Source organism: Ursus arctos, unplaced genomic scaffold (genome assembly GCF_023065955.2).
Source record: "Ursus arctos isolate Adak ecotype North America unplaced genomic scaffold, UrsArc2.0 scaffold_12, whole genome shotgun sequence".
In the NCBI taxonomy this organism is placed as follows: domain Eukaryota; kingdom Metazoa; phylum Chordata; class Mammalia; order Carnivora; family Ursidae; genus Ursus; species Ursus arctos.
The window spans coordinates 9553595-9571330 of record NW_026622786.1 but is presented as its reverse complement, the minus strand read 5'-3'; the positions used below and the strand labels follow the sequence as shown (position 1 = coordinate 9571330).

At 41.1% G+C, this 17736-nt stretch overlaps 1 protein-coding gene across 1 annotated transcript in view; it reads left to right on the top strand.

Moving 5' to 3' along the window:
* The first annotated feature begins 6171 nt into the window (after positions 1 to 6171).
* TTF2 (transcription termination factor 2) overlaps positions 6172 to 17736 on the top strand; it is a 38054-nt gene continuing 26489 nt past the window's right edge. The window contains exons 1-4 of the mRNA XM_026483657.4: positions 6172 to 6232; positions 6314 to 6416; positions 8780 to 8866; positions 17078 to 17144. Coding sequence (XP_026339442.2) covers positions 6205 to 6232; positions 6314 to 6416; positions 8780 to 8866; positions 17078 to 17144 — 285 coding nt within the window. The 5' untranslated portion in view covers positions 6172 to 6204. The remainder of the gene's footprint in view (positions 6233 to 6313; positions 6417 to 8779; positions 8867 to 17077; positions 17145 to 17736) is intronic.

The following is a 17736-nucleotide window of genomic DNA, read 5'->3' as shown; positions in this document are numbered from 1 at the left end:
CCAGGGCACAGTCACCGAGGTCCTGAGACTAGGGTGTCTGTAACTTGTGAAGAGGCAAGGGTTTTAGGGAATGAGTGAGAAGTGTCCTTGCTTTCTACTGATATTTGGAATCTGGGTTGAGGATAAGGTTGGAATTAAGCAAAATAAAACATATAGAATTAAGGGAATAGGGGAAAAGATTATCTTGCTATAAGGTTTGAAGTGAGATACCAAAAAGTGGATGGGAGGGAAAAAAGACAATAAAAGAAAGAAAGGACTATAGAAAGGTCAGGACCAGCCAGCAGGACTGAGAAGTGAAGGAGTTTTTAAGAGGCGCAGTGGTAGAGGTGTGGAGATGTGGGTCCTCCAACTGCTTTTCCGCCGACAGGCTGACAGCATCACATGCTGTACAGAAACATGGAAAAAAAATAAAAGAGCCACCGATAACCCTACCATCTTAAATAAGCATGATTGTTGTTTGGGTCATTCCCTCATTTTTTCCTATGCCTCTGCTTTGAATGGAAAGACATTTGGATTTTTTTTCAATCCTAAGGGTAACACATGTGAGTTGCACAAAATAAAATCGCACCCATCTCCCAACCCAACCTCTCAGAGCCATGGGAATGGAACCATACAATATGTAGTCTTAAAAGTTAATTGTTGTGGGGCAGCTGGGTGGCTCATTTGGTTAAGCATCTGACTCTTGGTTTCGGCTCAGGTCACGATTTTAGGGTCCTGAGATCCAGCAACTCCCCACCCCCCACCTTCATCCCGCTTCAAGCTCTGCGTGGAGCCCCACGTGCAGTCCTTTGTGCTGGCTGTGGACCCTGATTAAGATTCTCTCATTTCCTCTCCCTCTGCCCCTGCCCTCATCCCGTGCATGCTCAGGGTTCTCTCTCTCTTTCTCTCTCTGTCTCAAAAATAAAAGTTAATAGTTTGTTGTAGTTAAGCATTTTTCACATGACTATGATCATTGCATATGTAATTGTGTTACTTAACATTATACACCATAACTCTTTCTTTGATCTCCTTGGATTAATAACGATTGATGTCATTTTTACTTAGGTTTTAGTTTAAGTTCCATACAAATCTTTAAAGGAAAAAGCCTTTCAAAACCACTGCAAAAGAGGAAGAGGATGGCTAATAAGCACATGAAAAGGAGCTCAACGTCGAAAGTCATCAGGAAATGCAAATTAAAACCCAAAGGAGATCCCACTTCACAAGTAGGAGAATGACTATCATGAAAAAAAGGCAGTCAATAGCAAGTGTTGGTGAGGATGTGCGGAGGCTGGAAACTTTATACCCTACTCAAAGTGCTTCAGCCACTTTGGAAAACAGTGGGGCAATTTCTTAAAAAGCGAAACCTAAATTTACCGCACGACCAGAAATTCCACCCATCAGCGTGTACCTGAGCGCAATGAAAACAAATGTCCACACAAACACTTGTTAATATTCATAGCAACATTATTCCTAACAACCCCAAAGGGAAAACAACCCAATATTTATCAGCTGAGGAGTGAATACAATGGAATACTCTTCTGCAATAAAAAGAATAAAAGGTGGATACATGCTACAACATCTGGAGGAACCTCAAAAGCATCGTGCTTCATGAAGACAGAGGCGGTAGCTTCCATGCTGTATATTCCATTTACATGAAATGTCCAGAAAAGGCAGACGTATAAAGACAGCAGATCAGTGGTTGCTTGGTACTGGGGGTGTTAGGATTACTATGCGTGGGTTTGAGGGAAGTGTGGGGGGTGATAGAAACGTTCTTAAACTGGATTATGGTGATGGCTGCACAACTTTATAAGTTTACTGAAAAAGTATTGAATTGTACACTTACCAAACACACACACACACACACACACACACACACGTAGATGAAGGAAGGGGCACTCTGAACCATTTTGGGGACAGCATTTTAAGACGAGTGACATTTGGCATCTAATAAGAAATATGGTACAACAAAAGAATTTGTTAAGTCTCTTGGCTTTACAAATGATAACCAGATTTATCCTTAACATAACATCATCCTGAAGGTGCCTATGTCAAAGGATGAGTTTAAAATGGTCCTATCTTTGAAAGGCACAATATGAAAGGAAATCCAGTTACACTTACATATCCTTAAACAAAAAGAATGAAATAGAAGAGGAGGGCCTTGTGTTTATGTTCAAATGCCGCCACCTCGTGATCATCTAGAAAATGACACCACTTGGTTTGCTTTTTTTTTTTTTTTTTTTTTAACCTTGAATTTGTTGAGCCATGTCTGTATACCACAAATACCTCAGTGCCTGGTTGTGTGTAGGTTAAATATCGGAATGGATCGCTGAATAATTAATGCTTCAAAAACATACTGTAGTGGCAAGAACTGGATTGGGAATCTCAAAAAACAGCTTCCAGCCCCTGAGCTTTGTGACTTTGAGCCCAAACAAGATTAATATGTGGGTCCTAACTGGTCCCCAAGTTCAAGCAGAGGCTCTCTGTAAGACAGCAGTTAGGAGCATGGCGTTGGGATAAGTTCCTAACTACTCTGAACTTTAGTCTTCTACTCTTTAAAAGGGATAAAGAATACTCACTGCCAAGGTCGGCGTGACAACCAAATGTGAAAATGGACATAAAAACACTCAGAATACTCTTCAGAAAATAGTGGGCTGCAATGGTTCCCACCAATAATCACGTGCCTCCTGGGCAAAAATCCTTTATCTGACATTTCGAAGTAGTTACTTCTCCCCACCCCACCCCCAAAATGATTAAGCAAAACCCCTGAAAGACAGAAGTTCAGAAAACAAAATGTATTTCTTAGAATTATCAACTGATTGGAAAAACACATTTGAACAACTTAATTATTAAAATACTGAGTAAAGCCAAAGGCTGCAGAGAAGCTGGAATTTTACAAATAACTTGGGATCACTGATTTTTTTTTAAAGATTTTATTTGAGAGAGAGAGAGAGAGTGAGAGCGTGCATGAGCAGGGCGAGGGGCAGGGGGAGAGGGACGAGCAGACCCCCAGCTGAGCAGGGAGCCTGATGTGGGACTCCATCCCAGGATCCTGAGATCATGACCTGAGCTGAAGGCAGACGCATAACAGACTAAGCCACTCAGGCACTCTCACTGATTATTTTTAAACAATACAGAGTGACAAGGACGTCAAGGGATGACTGTTGTAGCTGATCCTCTCACCACCAGTTCCTTACAGGTGCCTGGCATGTTTAATATATGCCAGCCAGCACGCTATCTGAAACTAATGAGTGTCTACTATATTACTCCTTCACCCATTCTATTTCCTGAGGATGTCAAAATATCGAGATGACCTTAGCTTTTATTTTCCAGGCAGATATTCTGGCATGACTCATACATTGAGTTTTTGTTTGTTTTTAACAGCTTTATTGAGGGATAATTTAGATACCATAAAATTCTCTAACATATACAGTTGTCCGAGTCTCGGTAACCATATACAGTTATGCAGCCATTACCACAATTCATTTTAGAATAATTCCATCATATACTTTGCATTTGACCAGCCCCATAGGGAGAATTTACTGGATCATTACCCTATGGATTTAAACCATCTAGCTTTAGAACCTAGCCTAGGTATTCCTTTTGAACAAATTAAGCTTTAAAGGGAAACAAAATAAAACTCTCAACTTTATAGGACACCTGGGTGGCTCAGTCGGTTGGGTGTCTGCCTTCAGCTCAGGGCTCAGGTCATGATCCCAGAGTCCTGAGATCTGAGTCCCCCATCAGGCAGCCTGTTTCTCCCTCTGCCTTCTGCTTTCCCTGCTTGTGCTCTCTCTCTGACAAATAAATAAATAAAATCTTTTTTTTTTTTTTAAAGATTTATTTGACAGAGAGAGACAAAGCGAGAGAGGGAACACAAGGAGGGGGAGTGGGAGAGGGAGAAGCTGAGCAGGGAGCCCTATGCAGGGCTGGATCCCAGGACCCCGGGATCATGACCTGAGCCCAAGGCAGATGCTTAACGACTGAGCCACCCAGGCGCCCCAATAAATAAATAAAATCTTAAAAAAGAAAAACTTCTTTAAAAAAAAAACTCTCAAACTTTACTCAAAATAGAGGTCAATGAAACACATTCTCTTCAGGGGTCTGCAGGCTAATTAGAATATAAATTAAACATAAATTAAGAATAAAAGTTAATACATGTACACTAATGTATATTTTGAAAAGCATATATTATATAATTCCTTATAGCTTATGCCTCATTCCTTATATTATGGCCACCTTTCACCCAAGGACCGCCTTGTTTGTTTTCTCACTCTCATAAATATGGTTAGGTGGGATAAACCGCCTGGAGCCTGAACATTTTGATCTCGCATATCCCAAATTTATGGCAGAAATATCTCTCCTTTCTGTAATTGAGACATTGCCTTAGATCCTGCAGAGGAAGAGCTCCTTTAATGGGCTTTTTAGGAGGCCCTGATTTTGTCTTATTTGTTTCCAAAAGCTTATCTATTCAAGAAATAATTAAATTACCATGCTCCCCATCCTGCAGCTCCAGTACTCACGGTCTACTTCTCCCAATACAGCATCCGGTAGATATACACACAAAAATCTCTCAATGAAAGAATTATAATCTGGGTACAAGGAAAATGCCTCTATTTATTATTTGTTTTTTGTTCCTGCCTTATTTCTAAGTTTATCGATAGGTGTTTCAGAGAGGCGGTTATGTATAAACTACCTCCACTTTGCTTCCAAACCCACCTTTATCTAGACTTACAGTGTTTACTAACTCATCTTGACGTTGAAATTCTATTTTACTTTGTTATTTAAGTGTTTGATGTGTGCTAACTCAGCCTCCTTCATATATGAAGTTCCTTGTGGTTAGAATAATTGTTTCAAACCTTGTGTGTTAATAAATGAATTCTGTATTTCTTGAGCACCTCGTTCACACTGGATAAACAAAAAGCTACTTAATAAGTACTTATTTAATTAACAATGATACCTCAGGTTTGTCTCCCCTCCTGTGAAGCCCCTGCCTCCCGTCTCCCCCTCCAACTTACATTTATCATATAACCTGGATTTCCTAGACATTACAGATTTTCTGTCCTACTGTCCCATAAGAACAGTTGCATGTGTCACACCATATGTCCGGGCATATGGTTCTCAATAGCTGTAATATGAATCCATCTCTATTGCAATATGTCTCTGATTTCTATTCCTCCCTTTTTGCTAATAGCTCTGATTACCATTTCAAATAGTTCCCTTTCTTTTCTTTAACTTCAGCCTCGTTTAACATTACAAAAGCATACTAATAGGACAAGTTTGACAATACAAAATATACAGAGTAGCTTTCATCAAAGGTTATCTATTTCTTCCCTGCTGTTTCCACTTTGACTTCTCCAACTCAGGGTTCCTGCATAAAGAGGGCCTAGAGAACATTCAGTCCACAGGAAGCAGCTGCGCAGTCCCCGGGGCACCTGTCCGTGGATCGCCCACTCACTCATTCCGTGACCTTGGTCGAGTCACTCAAATTTCTATGAACCTCGGGGTCTTCCATATCATGCTGCCCATCTCACCGGGCTGCCGAGTCAAGAGAGACGTGGGTGTGTGAGCACTCTAAGTCTAAAGCGCAATGCAAAGTTAAAAGGATTGCTGGAGGGGGTGCAACAGAAGGCTTTGTGCCTGCTCTCCCCCAGACTTTTCGGGTTACCGCGCAGCTTACGCGCCCAGGAGCCCGCACACCACCGCGCCCCAGCCCTGCAAGTTCACAGGCTCCTCTCGGGGCAGCAGCTTCTCCCGGCCTCCCCTCCCCCGGGACCGCGCCCGGGCCCCGGGTCGGAGACCACCGCGAAGCTCCGGGCGCCGCAGCCCACCAGCAGAAGGGTGCCTTCCTCGCAGAGCTCGCCTGTGTAGTTGCAACGCGTGCTCCCTCTAGGGCCGCCTCTTGGTCTCAATTATAAGCTGGAGTCTCCCCCGGACACAGCTTCGTCCTTTCCGCTCCCAGCACCAGCCAAGAGAAGCCCCGCCCCCGGAAAGCCCCTGGCCAAAACGCCCAGCCACCCTCCAAAATGCCCCGACAACTTCAGCCACGCCCCACTATTTAAATTCAGGGCGCCCGCGGGGTTGGCGGGTTAAGGCCCCGCGCGGTGAATTATGGGGGTTGAGCCTGCAGAAGATCGATGCTGATTGGCTCCTGAGCGAGGCGGGTGGAATAAAAGACGGAAGCAGGCATTGGGGGCGGGCTCCGTGGAATTGGAGACTAGAACGCTCATGGAAGCAGTTAAGTGTTCCGAGCACGGTAAGGGGTCCGCCTCTTTTAGGGGCCCCCGGGGTCTGTCAGTCTAGCTTGACGTAATCGTTGTCAACCTCCTCTCTTCAGGGATCGTCTGCTTTCTTAAGACCGGCGTCCGCGATGGCCCGAATAAAGGAAAGAGCTTCTATGTGTGCCCGGCTAACACCTGCAGCTTCGTGCTTGCAGCCGAGTAAGTCTCGAGCTGGGCAGGACTGTCTGCCAGCGCTAGCTCCCCTCCGCCCGGCGCCACAGGCACTAGGAGAGGTGGGGACCCTGGTCTGTGCAGCCAGGGCTTTTAAGAAGTTGGTGATCCCAGGGCAGCGTAGCGTGTTTAGGAGGCGCTCCGTTCCTGCTTGTTTGGCCCTGGGCAGCTTACTCACCCTCTCTGGGCCTCCGTTTCGCCCACCTGTAAAATGGAGGGTCAACTACATCTGGAACCTTATGGTCCTTTCCAGCTCTCGGTTTCTTCTTGCTTGTCAGGACTTCTGCTCGGACATTGCCTCTCCCAGCTAAGTGAGGACATGCAGACATAGTAGAAAATAATTGGTCCCCGTTTTGCACTAGTTTCAGGCCGAACTTGTTTTTAAATGTCTGAGGTTAAAACTTGGGGGTGGTCAGATTATCAACTCCTTTTTTAAATAGGATTCTCTGGGGGCGACTGAGTGGCTCAGCTGGTTAAGCATCTGATTCTTAATTTCCGCTGGGGTCATGATCTTAGGGACCTGAGATCGAGCCCTGCTTGGGGCTGCCCACTGGGTATGGAACCTGCTTAAGATTCTGTCTTTCTGCCTCCCACCCCCTTGTGCCCTCTCTCTATCTAAAAAAAGAAAAAAAAAGATTCTTTGTATTTAAAGTGTGAGATTGATAATCCAAAGAAACAGGTTACGTTAGGGATTAACGCTGAAAGAAAATCAGATACCTGACCGGCATTCTGGTTTTACAAAATTGGAACCTGAGACCCAGAAATGTTAAGCAGCTTCTTAAAGTGAGAAAAGTTAATACTATTGTCATAAAGTGTTAATAAGGTCCACAGCCTATATGAATTTTTAAACCTTATCACATTAAACATTTTTTCCTGCTCTCTAATTAATTTGGTAGAGAAACATAAATTTTCTCCATCTCATATAAGGCCCAAAGTCGATATCAATACTAGAATATAAAGTATTTTTTAACATGTATATATTAACTTATGTTTCCCTTACGTGATTTAGATGATTTGTGTCTTTGTTGTGCTTTGAAGCTAAGTGAAAGAGTTTGTATCTGTTTTCAGATTGGCAAATAAGTTTTTAGAGGAAATACTTTCTTAGCCCTCTAGTAAGTTGTCCTTTTATCGGAAAGAAATTATCCAGTTTAGTTAAATCTGAAATGCTTTTGAGAAAAGCAGTGCCAAATCTTAAGATAGGGGACAAGCCAGTTAAGCAATCAACAACATATCATTAAGCAGGATTTACTATTTATTTATAATTTCTGTACTGAGTTTCTTAGGTTCTGTACCTAGCTTAAGTTTCATGAAACATGGAAGCATGTTCAGATTTATAGGAAATAAGCATTAACGTAGCATAAGATTCAGTTTTATGTTAAAAAAAAAATACCTTTGGGGCGCCTGGCTGGCTCAGCTGGTGGAGCATGGGATCTAGGGGTTGTGAGTTAGAGCCCATGTTGGGTGTCAAGGTTACTTGAAAATAAAATCGTTAAAAAAGAAAAAGAAACAAACCGTTATATGGAATACTGCTATCAAACTAGTACAATATAATATTTGACTTGATTACAGTTATATGAGAAACGTGACTGATTTGGGATATATCTGGTAACCAGGATATATGCAAAACAAGGGAAGAAACAAGCGCCACAGGTCATGTGAGAGTACTTTAGATCTCCACTCAAAACTATGTAGCCTCATGTGTCATATATACATTCTCATTATAAGTTGGAAAAGAGAGTTAAAAAGACTTAAGCCAGACATGAAACAGGTTAGGAGAGCCTGCTCCTAAACAGATTGTTATGGGAGAGAGGATAATGGAAGAACTTGGGGAAGATTCACAGCCAGTCTTAGATACTTCAGCCGTTCCTGGGGGATCTCACAATGAAGAGGTCGCAGAACACAGTATAGTTTTGAGCTTTTGAGTCATCAGGAAAAAGGCGTATTTATTGTCATCCTGTCTTTGAGGGGAGTGGGAAAAAAAATGAAAGCTGCGGAGCCTTTCCCCAGAGGAATGCACATAGATGTACATATGTATGGGGTTTACAAACTAGGGGCGCTTGGGTGGTTTAGTCGGTTAAGCCTTGGGCTATTGATTTTGGCTCTGGTCATGATCTCAGGGTCATGTGATTGAGTCCCGAGTCAGCTTGGCACTGGGCATGAGCCTGCTTGAGACTCTCTTCTCTCTTTGCCGCTGCCTCCCCCATCACCTGTGTGCGTGCGTGCATGCGCACTCTCTCTGTCTCTCAAAAATAAACAAATACATAAATAAAACCCATAGTTTGCATTTAATTTTAGACGGTTGATTTCTGTTGTCTCCTAAAACAAAATTTCCTTTTTTTTCTCCCCTCTAGTATTCCTGTTTCTCATTGTTTATTGCATGAGGACTGTGTGGTAGGGCTTCAGGGTTTGCTTCTACCGCCAGGCAAGGAAGAATATAGGTAAGTGTCCAAAAGGAACATCTAAGTGTGTTTGCTTCTTTCTTTGCCTGGAAGAGTTACAGCCAGGTGTGTTTTCCTAGGATTGACTCTTCTGTAAAAATCATTTTTAACAAAGAGGATTTCTGTATGTATTGAATGCCTTCTGAGCTGTCCCTCCCTCACTGCTGAGCAACTGGTTAATTTGCGAATCTGGTTAATTTCAGATCAACGGCTCTACCTTCCTCCCTCTCCAGCTCTTCAGGAGCCAGTAACATCGGCCCACCAACAGTAATTAACTTGCCGTGACTTGTCAACTTTTACATTCTAGTAATAGAATGAAGTAATGTCTAAAAATGTCTAAAGTATGTTAAGCACTCAATAAATGTTGGTTACCCTTTTTTAGGAAAACTCAGAGGTAAGGCAGGGAAATCTATATAGGTGGCAGGTGATATTTGTCATGAGTATTGAAAGGTAAGTAGGAATTCAGTAGGGGCAAGAAAAGGGTCCTATTTAACAGATCAATACCCTGCCTTAGGATATAGAGTTAGGAAATAACCAGGAATTGCGAGCATTTGGTTTGGTAATAATTTAGCATGTGTTTGAGTAGAGATTTCAGAAGATAAGGCTAACCAGGAAGGGAGGGGCCAGATATGATGGTCATTATATGATATTCTGTGCAGTTCAGAATTTATATATTCTAGATCAATCCTCCCACCCCCGATATTGGCATTTCAGTACCATCTTCACAATTTGTACATAGCTGAATATTGCCTATATTGCTCTTTTTATTATTTGAGTTGTGGGTACAGTAGGATGCATAGATTTTAAGTGTTCAACAGTTGAGTTTGAGAAATTGATATAACCAAGCCTCAGTCAAATACAGAAATATTTCTGTTATCCCATTAAGTGCCACTGGACCCCCTTCTAGTTAATCCTCCCCTTCCACCGTAGGCAACCACTGTTTTGATTCCTTCGTTTATGTCTGGCTTCTTTTATGTAACAGTATCTGTGAAATTCATCCCTGTGGTTGTGTGTATCAGTAATTCATCATTATTGCTGAGTCGAATTCCATTTTGTGAGTATCAGTTTCTTGTGCTTATTTGTCATCTGTGTATCTTCTTTGGTGAAGTATCTGTTTAAATCTTTTGCCCATTTCTTTCATTGAAAATTTTATTGAGGTAATTGTAGATTCTCATGCATTTATAAGAAATAGTACAAAAAGATCCCCTGTAGACTTTACCTAATGGAACATTTTGCAAAGTGTATATAAATAGTATATAATATTACAATCAGGTTATCGATTCTGTCCATTGATCTTATTTGTGAAAACAGTTTTCCTTGTACTGATGTGTGTGTGTATAGATTTAGTTCTATAGTTAATGTGTAGATTTTTTGTATGTACCATCACAGTCAAGATATGGGACAGTTCCTTCGCCACTGAATTCCTCTACCCTGACTCCCTCCACCTCATCTCTTGCAACCAGGAATCTGATGTCCATTTCTAAAATTTGTCATTTCAGAAATGTTACATCAGTGGAATCATAAAGTGTAACTTTGGGGGATTTTTGCCCATTTTAAAAATTGTGTTGTCTTTTTATTATTGAATTGGAAGAGTTCTTTACATATTTCCTGTACAAGTACTTTGGCAAATACATATATAATGAATATTTTCTCCAAGTGTTTGGTTTTCATTTTCTTAACTCTTTTGAAAAGCAGAAGTTTTTAGTTTTTATAGAGTCCAGTTTATCATGTTTTTGTGCTTTGCGCTTTATGTTTTCTCTGAAAACATTCTAAGAAATCTTCGCCTGCCGGAAGATCACAAATTTCTCCGAGGGTTTCTTCTAGAGGTTTTATAGTTTGCTTTCTTGATGGCTTTTCTGTTTAGTCTGTCACCTACTTCAACTTAATTTTGGGTCTCTTATGAGACAGGAGTAGTTCATTTATTTTTCCATATATTACTGAATGAATGTTTTTCAGTTGTCTTAGCACTGTTTTGAAAGACTTTTCTTTCCCCATGGAAATGCTTGGCACTTTGTAAAAAATCGGTGACTACCATGTTATGGATCTGTTTGAACTTGCTAATCTGTTCTGCTGGTCCTTTTGCCTGTCCTGATACAATCAGATAAGATAGTGTGAGTCTTAACATTCTTCTTTTTTCAAGATTGGCTCTTCTGGGTCATTTGCATATAAAATGTATCATCAACTTCTAAATTTCCTTAGAAAACCTTATTGGTGTTACACTGAGTCTGTATGGATCGTTTTGGGAAGAGCTGACGTTAGGGGCGCTTACCGCCATAGACTCTTCTATGATAGGATGATGAGGCAACTAACATTGGGAGAGGTCGGGGAAAGGAAGCAGGTCCCAGGGTTGTCAAGTGGCATTGCTGGGATGCAAACCTCAGTCTAGCAGATTCTAGATGTACCCACTTCAGTCTCTCGTGAAAGTTGTGCTTGGATTGATGCATTGGCAGTGGGGTTGGATGCACTTAGATTGCAGAAAACTTCCTGAAAGAAAATCAGTAAGACAGTTTTTTGGTAGGGCATTTAATCATGTGCCTTTCTCCCTCATTTTCCCCTCAGGAATAGGGTTCCTCACAGTCCCCACTTCCCTGGATTGTGAGGATTCGGTGAGGTCATGGGTATAGTGCATGGGGTGTGGCGTTTGGTTCGCTGTCAGCACTCAGTCAATGGTTGTTAAGTTTGGATTTACGGGTAATGAGTTCACCATTAAGCAAGACAGGGAAAGAAAGGTAACATCAATAGAGGATTGGGATGTGTGGCCAACACAGACAGCTTTGAACTAATCACGTCTTATGTATATATGAAACCAGCTAGAAAAGTGAGTGCAGCTCCAAAGAAAGGTCTAGGCTCAAGATGGAATTTGGAGAATTTATCATGAACATTCTTTATACTAGGTAGATGAGGCTGAGAGCTGATCATTATTTTAAAATAGAAAAGTAAAGGGACACCTGGGGGGCTCATTTGGTTAAGCGTCCGACTCTTGATTTTGGCTCAGGTCATGATCTCCCAGTCGTGAGATCGAGCCCTGCGTTGAGCTTCTCCCTAGGCGTGGGGCCTGCTTAAGATTCTCTGTCTCCCTCTCCCCCTCCCCCCCCATAAAAAAATAAATAAAATAGAAAAGTAAAGTATGCAAATGTTTTTCCTTTAGCCCAAGTCTAGAACATTATTACTAGAAGGTAATTACTGGAGGTTTAAAAAGGTTGTTTTAAGACAAATAAAATAGTTACACAACACACAATAAATAAAAAACAAAAAACAAACAAGTACCCTGATAGGTAGTACAGACTGAAAATTTTAACAGAATTAGGTACACCAGTAGACGACTTTCTTAGCAGATAGTAACGGCATTTAGCCAGAACCCCTGTACTCTGGAGAATGACCTCAGGGAATATAATGTTTTCTAATGAAAACCGAACTTAAAGTACTTTACATCTTTGACTTAATTCCAGTATGTTTAAAGCATAACCAGACTAGGAGACAGGTGCAGCAGAGTCATGGGAAGGAGGTGTAAGCCCCTGGGGGGCCGAGATGCCCATTTTTCATCCCTTGGCACGTGGGTGCATTTGTGTGCAATTCTGGAACTTAAACACCAGGTGGTGCTCCTCACCAGCATTTGACTGGCCCTCAGCCTTGGCCCTCTGTTTAGGGACACTGAACAGTCACTCACTAGAACCAGAGGGAAGAACTCTTGCCTTGACTTGAATAATGGGGCACACACACCTTGGTTCACAAATGTTGGACGTTGTCATTGAGCTTCCTGAGTTCCTGTTTGCTCCCCTCCCGTTCCCCCGTCCTCTCCTTTGTCTTCCAACTTCTCAAGAATAGAGAATCAAAGTAGATGAAAGTATTCTTTTATCTATAACGAAGTAAAACAAGTTTTAGTTCTTTAAATAACTGGTCGTTGTGGGATGTTCAGAATATTTTATTTTTAATAACACTTGAATCTTTGCATGTCTAGCAGACTGCTTGTGTGGTTGGTTATTGGGTAAAAATGGGGGGCAGATGATAGAGCCCAGTGATGATTTTCTGGGCAGTTGACAGGGAGAAATTTGGGTATAAGCCAGGCCCGTGCACAAGCACCTCAGGTCCTCCCGCCCCTAAAAGGCCCCCTCAATAAAGCTAGTACATCCTGTCCAGTATCTATGCTGTGGAGTGTCACGCACTGTGCTGCGCAATGGAAGGGATCCTTGTACGTGAAGGATATTAGCTCTTTGTAATATGGGTCACAATTACTTTTCCCACTTTGCCTTTTGTCTTATAATTTTGCTAATGGTAGTTTTACCATATGAAAGTTTAGAACTTTTTTTTCCAGGGCTGTTCCTCAGTGGCCCCCTCAGGGGGAAGTTTAAAACTTTCACGTGGCCAGAATTTAAATCTTTTACCTCTCAGCTGCAGGGCTTTAGGTCCCACTTAGAAAAGCCTTCTTCACGTTAGGATTAAAAAAAAAAAATTCGTCTCTCTTTTTCTCCCCAGAACATGTACAGTTGCATTTTTTACATTTATGTATTTGTTCCATCCTGAATTTCAATGTAAGAGGATGCGGTAGAAATCCAGCTTTGTGTTTCTCTAGTGCTGGCACGTATAAACAAGGGAACCTGTATTCTAAGGAGCTCTGACACCACTGGGGGAGCAGTCCTACACACGAAGGCTGGCGGCCAGCACGATCTACATGTCGTAGCACCAAATTGGATGTGTTCAAATGCAGGCGCTTCTGTGATCTCGTGAGACCCGCAGTAAGGGGTAAATGTTGGTGCAAGTTACTGAGAAAGTGTAGGAGTTGAGACATGAGCTTGGCCTTGAATGACCTTTAAAATTTGGATACATTATATAAAAGATAAGGAATATTTGGGGGCTATAAGCGGAAGTGTGGATATAGGAATAAGCAAGAGGGTCAGAGAGTGAACTAAGATTGTTATTGCTTAGCAAGCCCTTGATATGAGTCAGGTGTTGATCTGAACCTTATCTTTACATGTATCAATGCATGTAGTCTTCACAGTGATCATACGAGGTAGGTACTTTTTCTTTTCTTTTTTTTTTTTTTTTTTTGTGGCCATTTTAGAGGCAAGGAAACTGGCACAGATATCTCCATGAGGTATCTGAGGATTCAGAGCTAATTATTTAGTAAGGCTGGGATTCAAACCAAGGGAGGATGACTCTGGAGCTGGAGAGAATCCGGGCCTGGCTGAAGTGAACATGCCTGACAGTGTAAGTCTGGGTTGGACAATCAGCCTTCAGGCAGAAGGGAGGATATGCCTTCTCGTGAAGCATTGAAGAGGTCTGGCTTCCTCTAGTGTTTATCATTATTGTTTATTACTTATGTCCTGGAAAATAATGAACATACTGCAGAAAGTACGCTGTTCTTCATAGCGGAATCAATATTTGCTTTCTCTAAGAATATATTTCCATTGCTTTCTCTGTTGATTTGCAATTTAATAAACATAACAAACTCTTTATCCTAAAAACAGAGAAGCCCACCCAGATTGGTTTTAATAAAAATACAAGTACAAGCATTTTTAGCACTGTGGCTAGAACACAGTAGATGCTTAGTAATTGCATGGTAGATGCATTCTTTTCTCCTTTCTTGGTCTCCAAGTCCTGCCCTTTTGAAAGTCTGCAGTGGCTTGGGCTTTCAAATAGATATGATTTATGAAATGTTCTTGTCGGTGAAGATTTCAGGTGCTTGATACACTTGAAACAGCAGCAATTTATTCTTGATTTGCTTTTATAAGGAGTGGTATGGTCTAATAGTTGCCAATACTTTGAATTGTTTCGCATTCGAAGCATTTCAGAAATTTTATTACACGTGTTCAATATAATATCCTATTGCAGTGAGAAAAACTAAAGAGACCAGTAAATTTTTTTCAGAAAATTGTGGGTTTGAATGGGAGAATTGAGAGTTTGTATGAGAAGGGCTGAACCTATTTTCTTTTTAGTTTGACTTTTATGGAAACGTGTTCATTTGAGGCTAATCTTTGCTTAAATGTCCAGGTGAGATAATGACATCAGGGGAGTTTGAATTAGGACTCAGACTGTCATGATTCACGTTGTATATCATGGGACTAATTTAAGAAGTTAGAAAAAGAGCAAAAAATTAAACTGAAAGAAAGGATTAATGTAGGTAAAAATGGAACTTAATGAGTTCTACAACAGCAGTAAGTAAAATCTAGAAGGTAATTGATCAGGAAAAACTGAGAAGGCTGTAGTATACAATATGAGAAATAAGGAGCTACCCTACAGATGTATTAAGATTCATTGTGACATTGTTTTAGTAGCACAACATTGGAAACAACCAAACTGTCTATCAGGAGCGTTCTGGTTAAATTAATAATGGAATTCTAGATAGTGGGAAACTGTGCAGCTGTAGGGGAAAAAATACACACACACACACACACACACACACACACACACATCCCCTTTATATGTTCTTCTAGAAAAATCTTGAAGACATTGTTAAAAAAAAAGGCAAGGTATTTAGTAGTATGTATACTATGCTATCCATTTGCGTGGAAGAAGAAATTAAGATTCATATATTTGTATTGATCTGAATATACATTTTAAAATCTCTGGAAAGGTAAACAGAAAGCTAATAGGAATCAGTACTTGGAAGAGATGGGAACTGGGCATGTAGGGTACCGTGAGAGGATCCTTTTCATGGCCGTTTTATACTTTCTGGTTGAGTTTATTACCTAGTTAAACAATTAAGTAAAATGGTATTTGAAAGCTCTTCTTTGATTATTAAATGCGTTTGAGGAATCATTTTGGGTAAGGAAAAAATCAGCTGGCTCTATTTAATTCCGTGATTAACAATTATGTACAAAAGGCAAAGCATAGTTGGGAATAAAGAGATCACATATGATTATAGCCTTCCAGTTGCTGAAAATATAGTCAGGTAGATAGGCAGATATGAGTGTAATACAACTAAATGCAACAGAAATACAGAAACAATACAGTGAATGAACAGGGAAGGAAATGTGGGAAAACCTTGCTAAAGAGGAGGTATGGCTTGAACTGGACATTGAGGGACATGTAGGACTTTGCCAACTGGTGATGGGGGAAGTGGTAGGCAGATAGGGATAAGGAGGACATCCTTTGGATAGAGGGAGAATCCCATGCAAAATTTGGGGTGCCGGAGAGCATGTGTGTGGTTTCGTTTGTGAATGGAGCAGCGTAACCATTTCTGTGTAGTGGGTGTGTAGGCTGTGTTTACTGGTGCGGGGACCATCTTTGTATAGGGTTGTATGTCTGAATAACAATCTTTTTTTTTTTAATGGGAAATTGCAAATATATACAAGTAGGCAAGATAGAATAATGAAGCGTATGAGCTTCAACCATTACCAACTCATGCCAGTTTTGTTCCGTGTGTACTCTAACTGCTTCCACCGCCCAGCTCCTGCCATATTTTGGAACAGATCCCAGATACCATCATTTCTTCTGTAAACGTTTCAGTGAATGGCTCTAAGAGATAGGGATTCTTTCTCTCTTTTTAACCAGTTGGAGTGCAGATTTCCAGGACCTTTGTAGATGTCCTAAGTAATTTATTTTTAATAATTTCTGTTTATTTGTTTAAATCAATAAATAAAGCTCACAGTTGCAATTGATTGATATGTCTTTGAAGTCTCTGGAATTCTCTCTCCGTTGTTTTTCTCCCTTGTAATTTATTTTTGGAAGGAAGGCAGTTGTTCGTCATAGAGCATTTCTCACTGTCAAGATTTTACAGATCACATCCCCGTGGCTGAGCTCTGTGTGTTCCTGTTGTTTGTATTTCCCGTAAATTGGTAATTGAATCTGGGGGTTTGACCTGATCCGGGTTTGTTTTTGTTTGTTTTGGTTTGGCTTAGTTTTGTTTTGTTTACTGTATAGGTCGTATCATGGTTTCCCATCGGGGATACCTAATGTCTGGTTATCTCTCTTTTTCTGATTTTAGCTCCCACTGCTGATCATCTTTCTGTTTTAGTCCTGTGCAGCGTAAAAAGAATAAACCTGTTTACATCTTGGTGTCCATGACACCTCTTTTCTTTCACTTCTTAGCCCTTATACATAACACCGTGCAGTAGAGAATTTTTAAATGTAAATATAGGAGTAATTGGTTTCAAGTGACCTTCCAAAACTTGCGCCAAATAGTTGCAAGATGTTTTCTTGGATGAAAAAGAAGTTTATCTTGTCGTAATGGATTTCCACAGCCTTGATTGCTTGTTTTTTATACTTCATTAGATTGTTCTTCCAGTGCCTTAGAAGTAAGGCGGCGGGGAAGCAGTGGTGCGGAAGTATCCCATGGCAGGTAGGAATCGCTCCTGTCTTCCAAGGACTGTTTGGTTATAGTGGAGATTTAATTATTTGCCTCCTATTTCACTTAAATATTTTTCAAGGTCTTAAATATAGTCACTGTTCTATTTAGGAAAAAATTTAGATTTACGTGACTGACTTCATCTTTTTAGAGATTGGTATCTCCTTGATGTTGGTATAAACGAGGTGTCATTCGTAAACTCCGAGACCGTGAGAGACCGACTGATGCCCAGTGCAAAAGGGGGCTTGGCGCAGGGAAGCAGTGAGAATTCCATTGGTCGAGGTGTAGCTCAGACTTGTGACTCGGGATTCCTACACTGAAACCTTCCTAAAGCCAAGCTCAAAGCAAGCATAGGACATTGTATGTGTTTGGGGATAAAGTCATCTCGAGAGAATAATTTTTTGTGAAAGGTGTACATTGTGGCTATTACAACTGCAGAAGCACTTGATTTGGTCACTACTTGACCTTGAGGCCCGGGAAAGCAGTGGTCACAGACAGAGGAGCCGAGCATTGAAAGTAACTGTTCAGAAACTAATACTCTGAGTTAGGCACGTAGTCTTTCCAAGAGGCAGAAACAGTCCCAGGA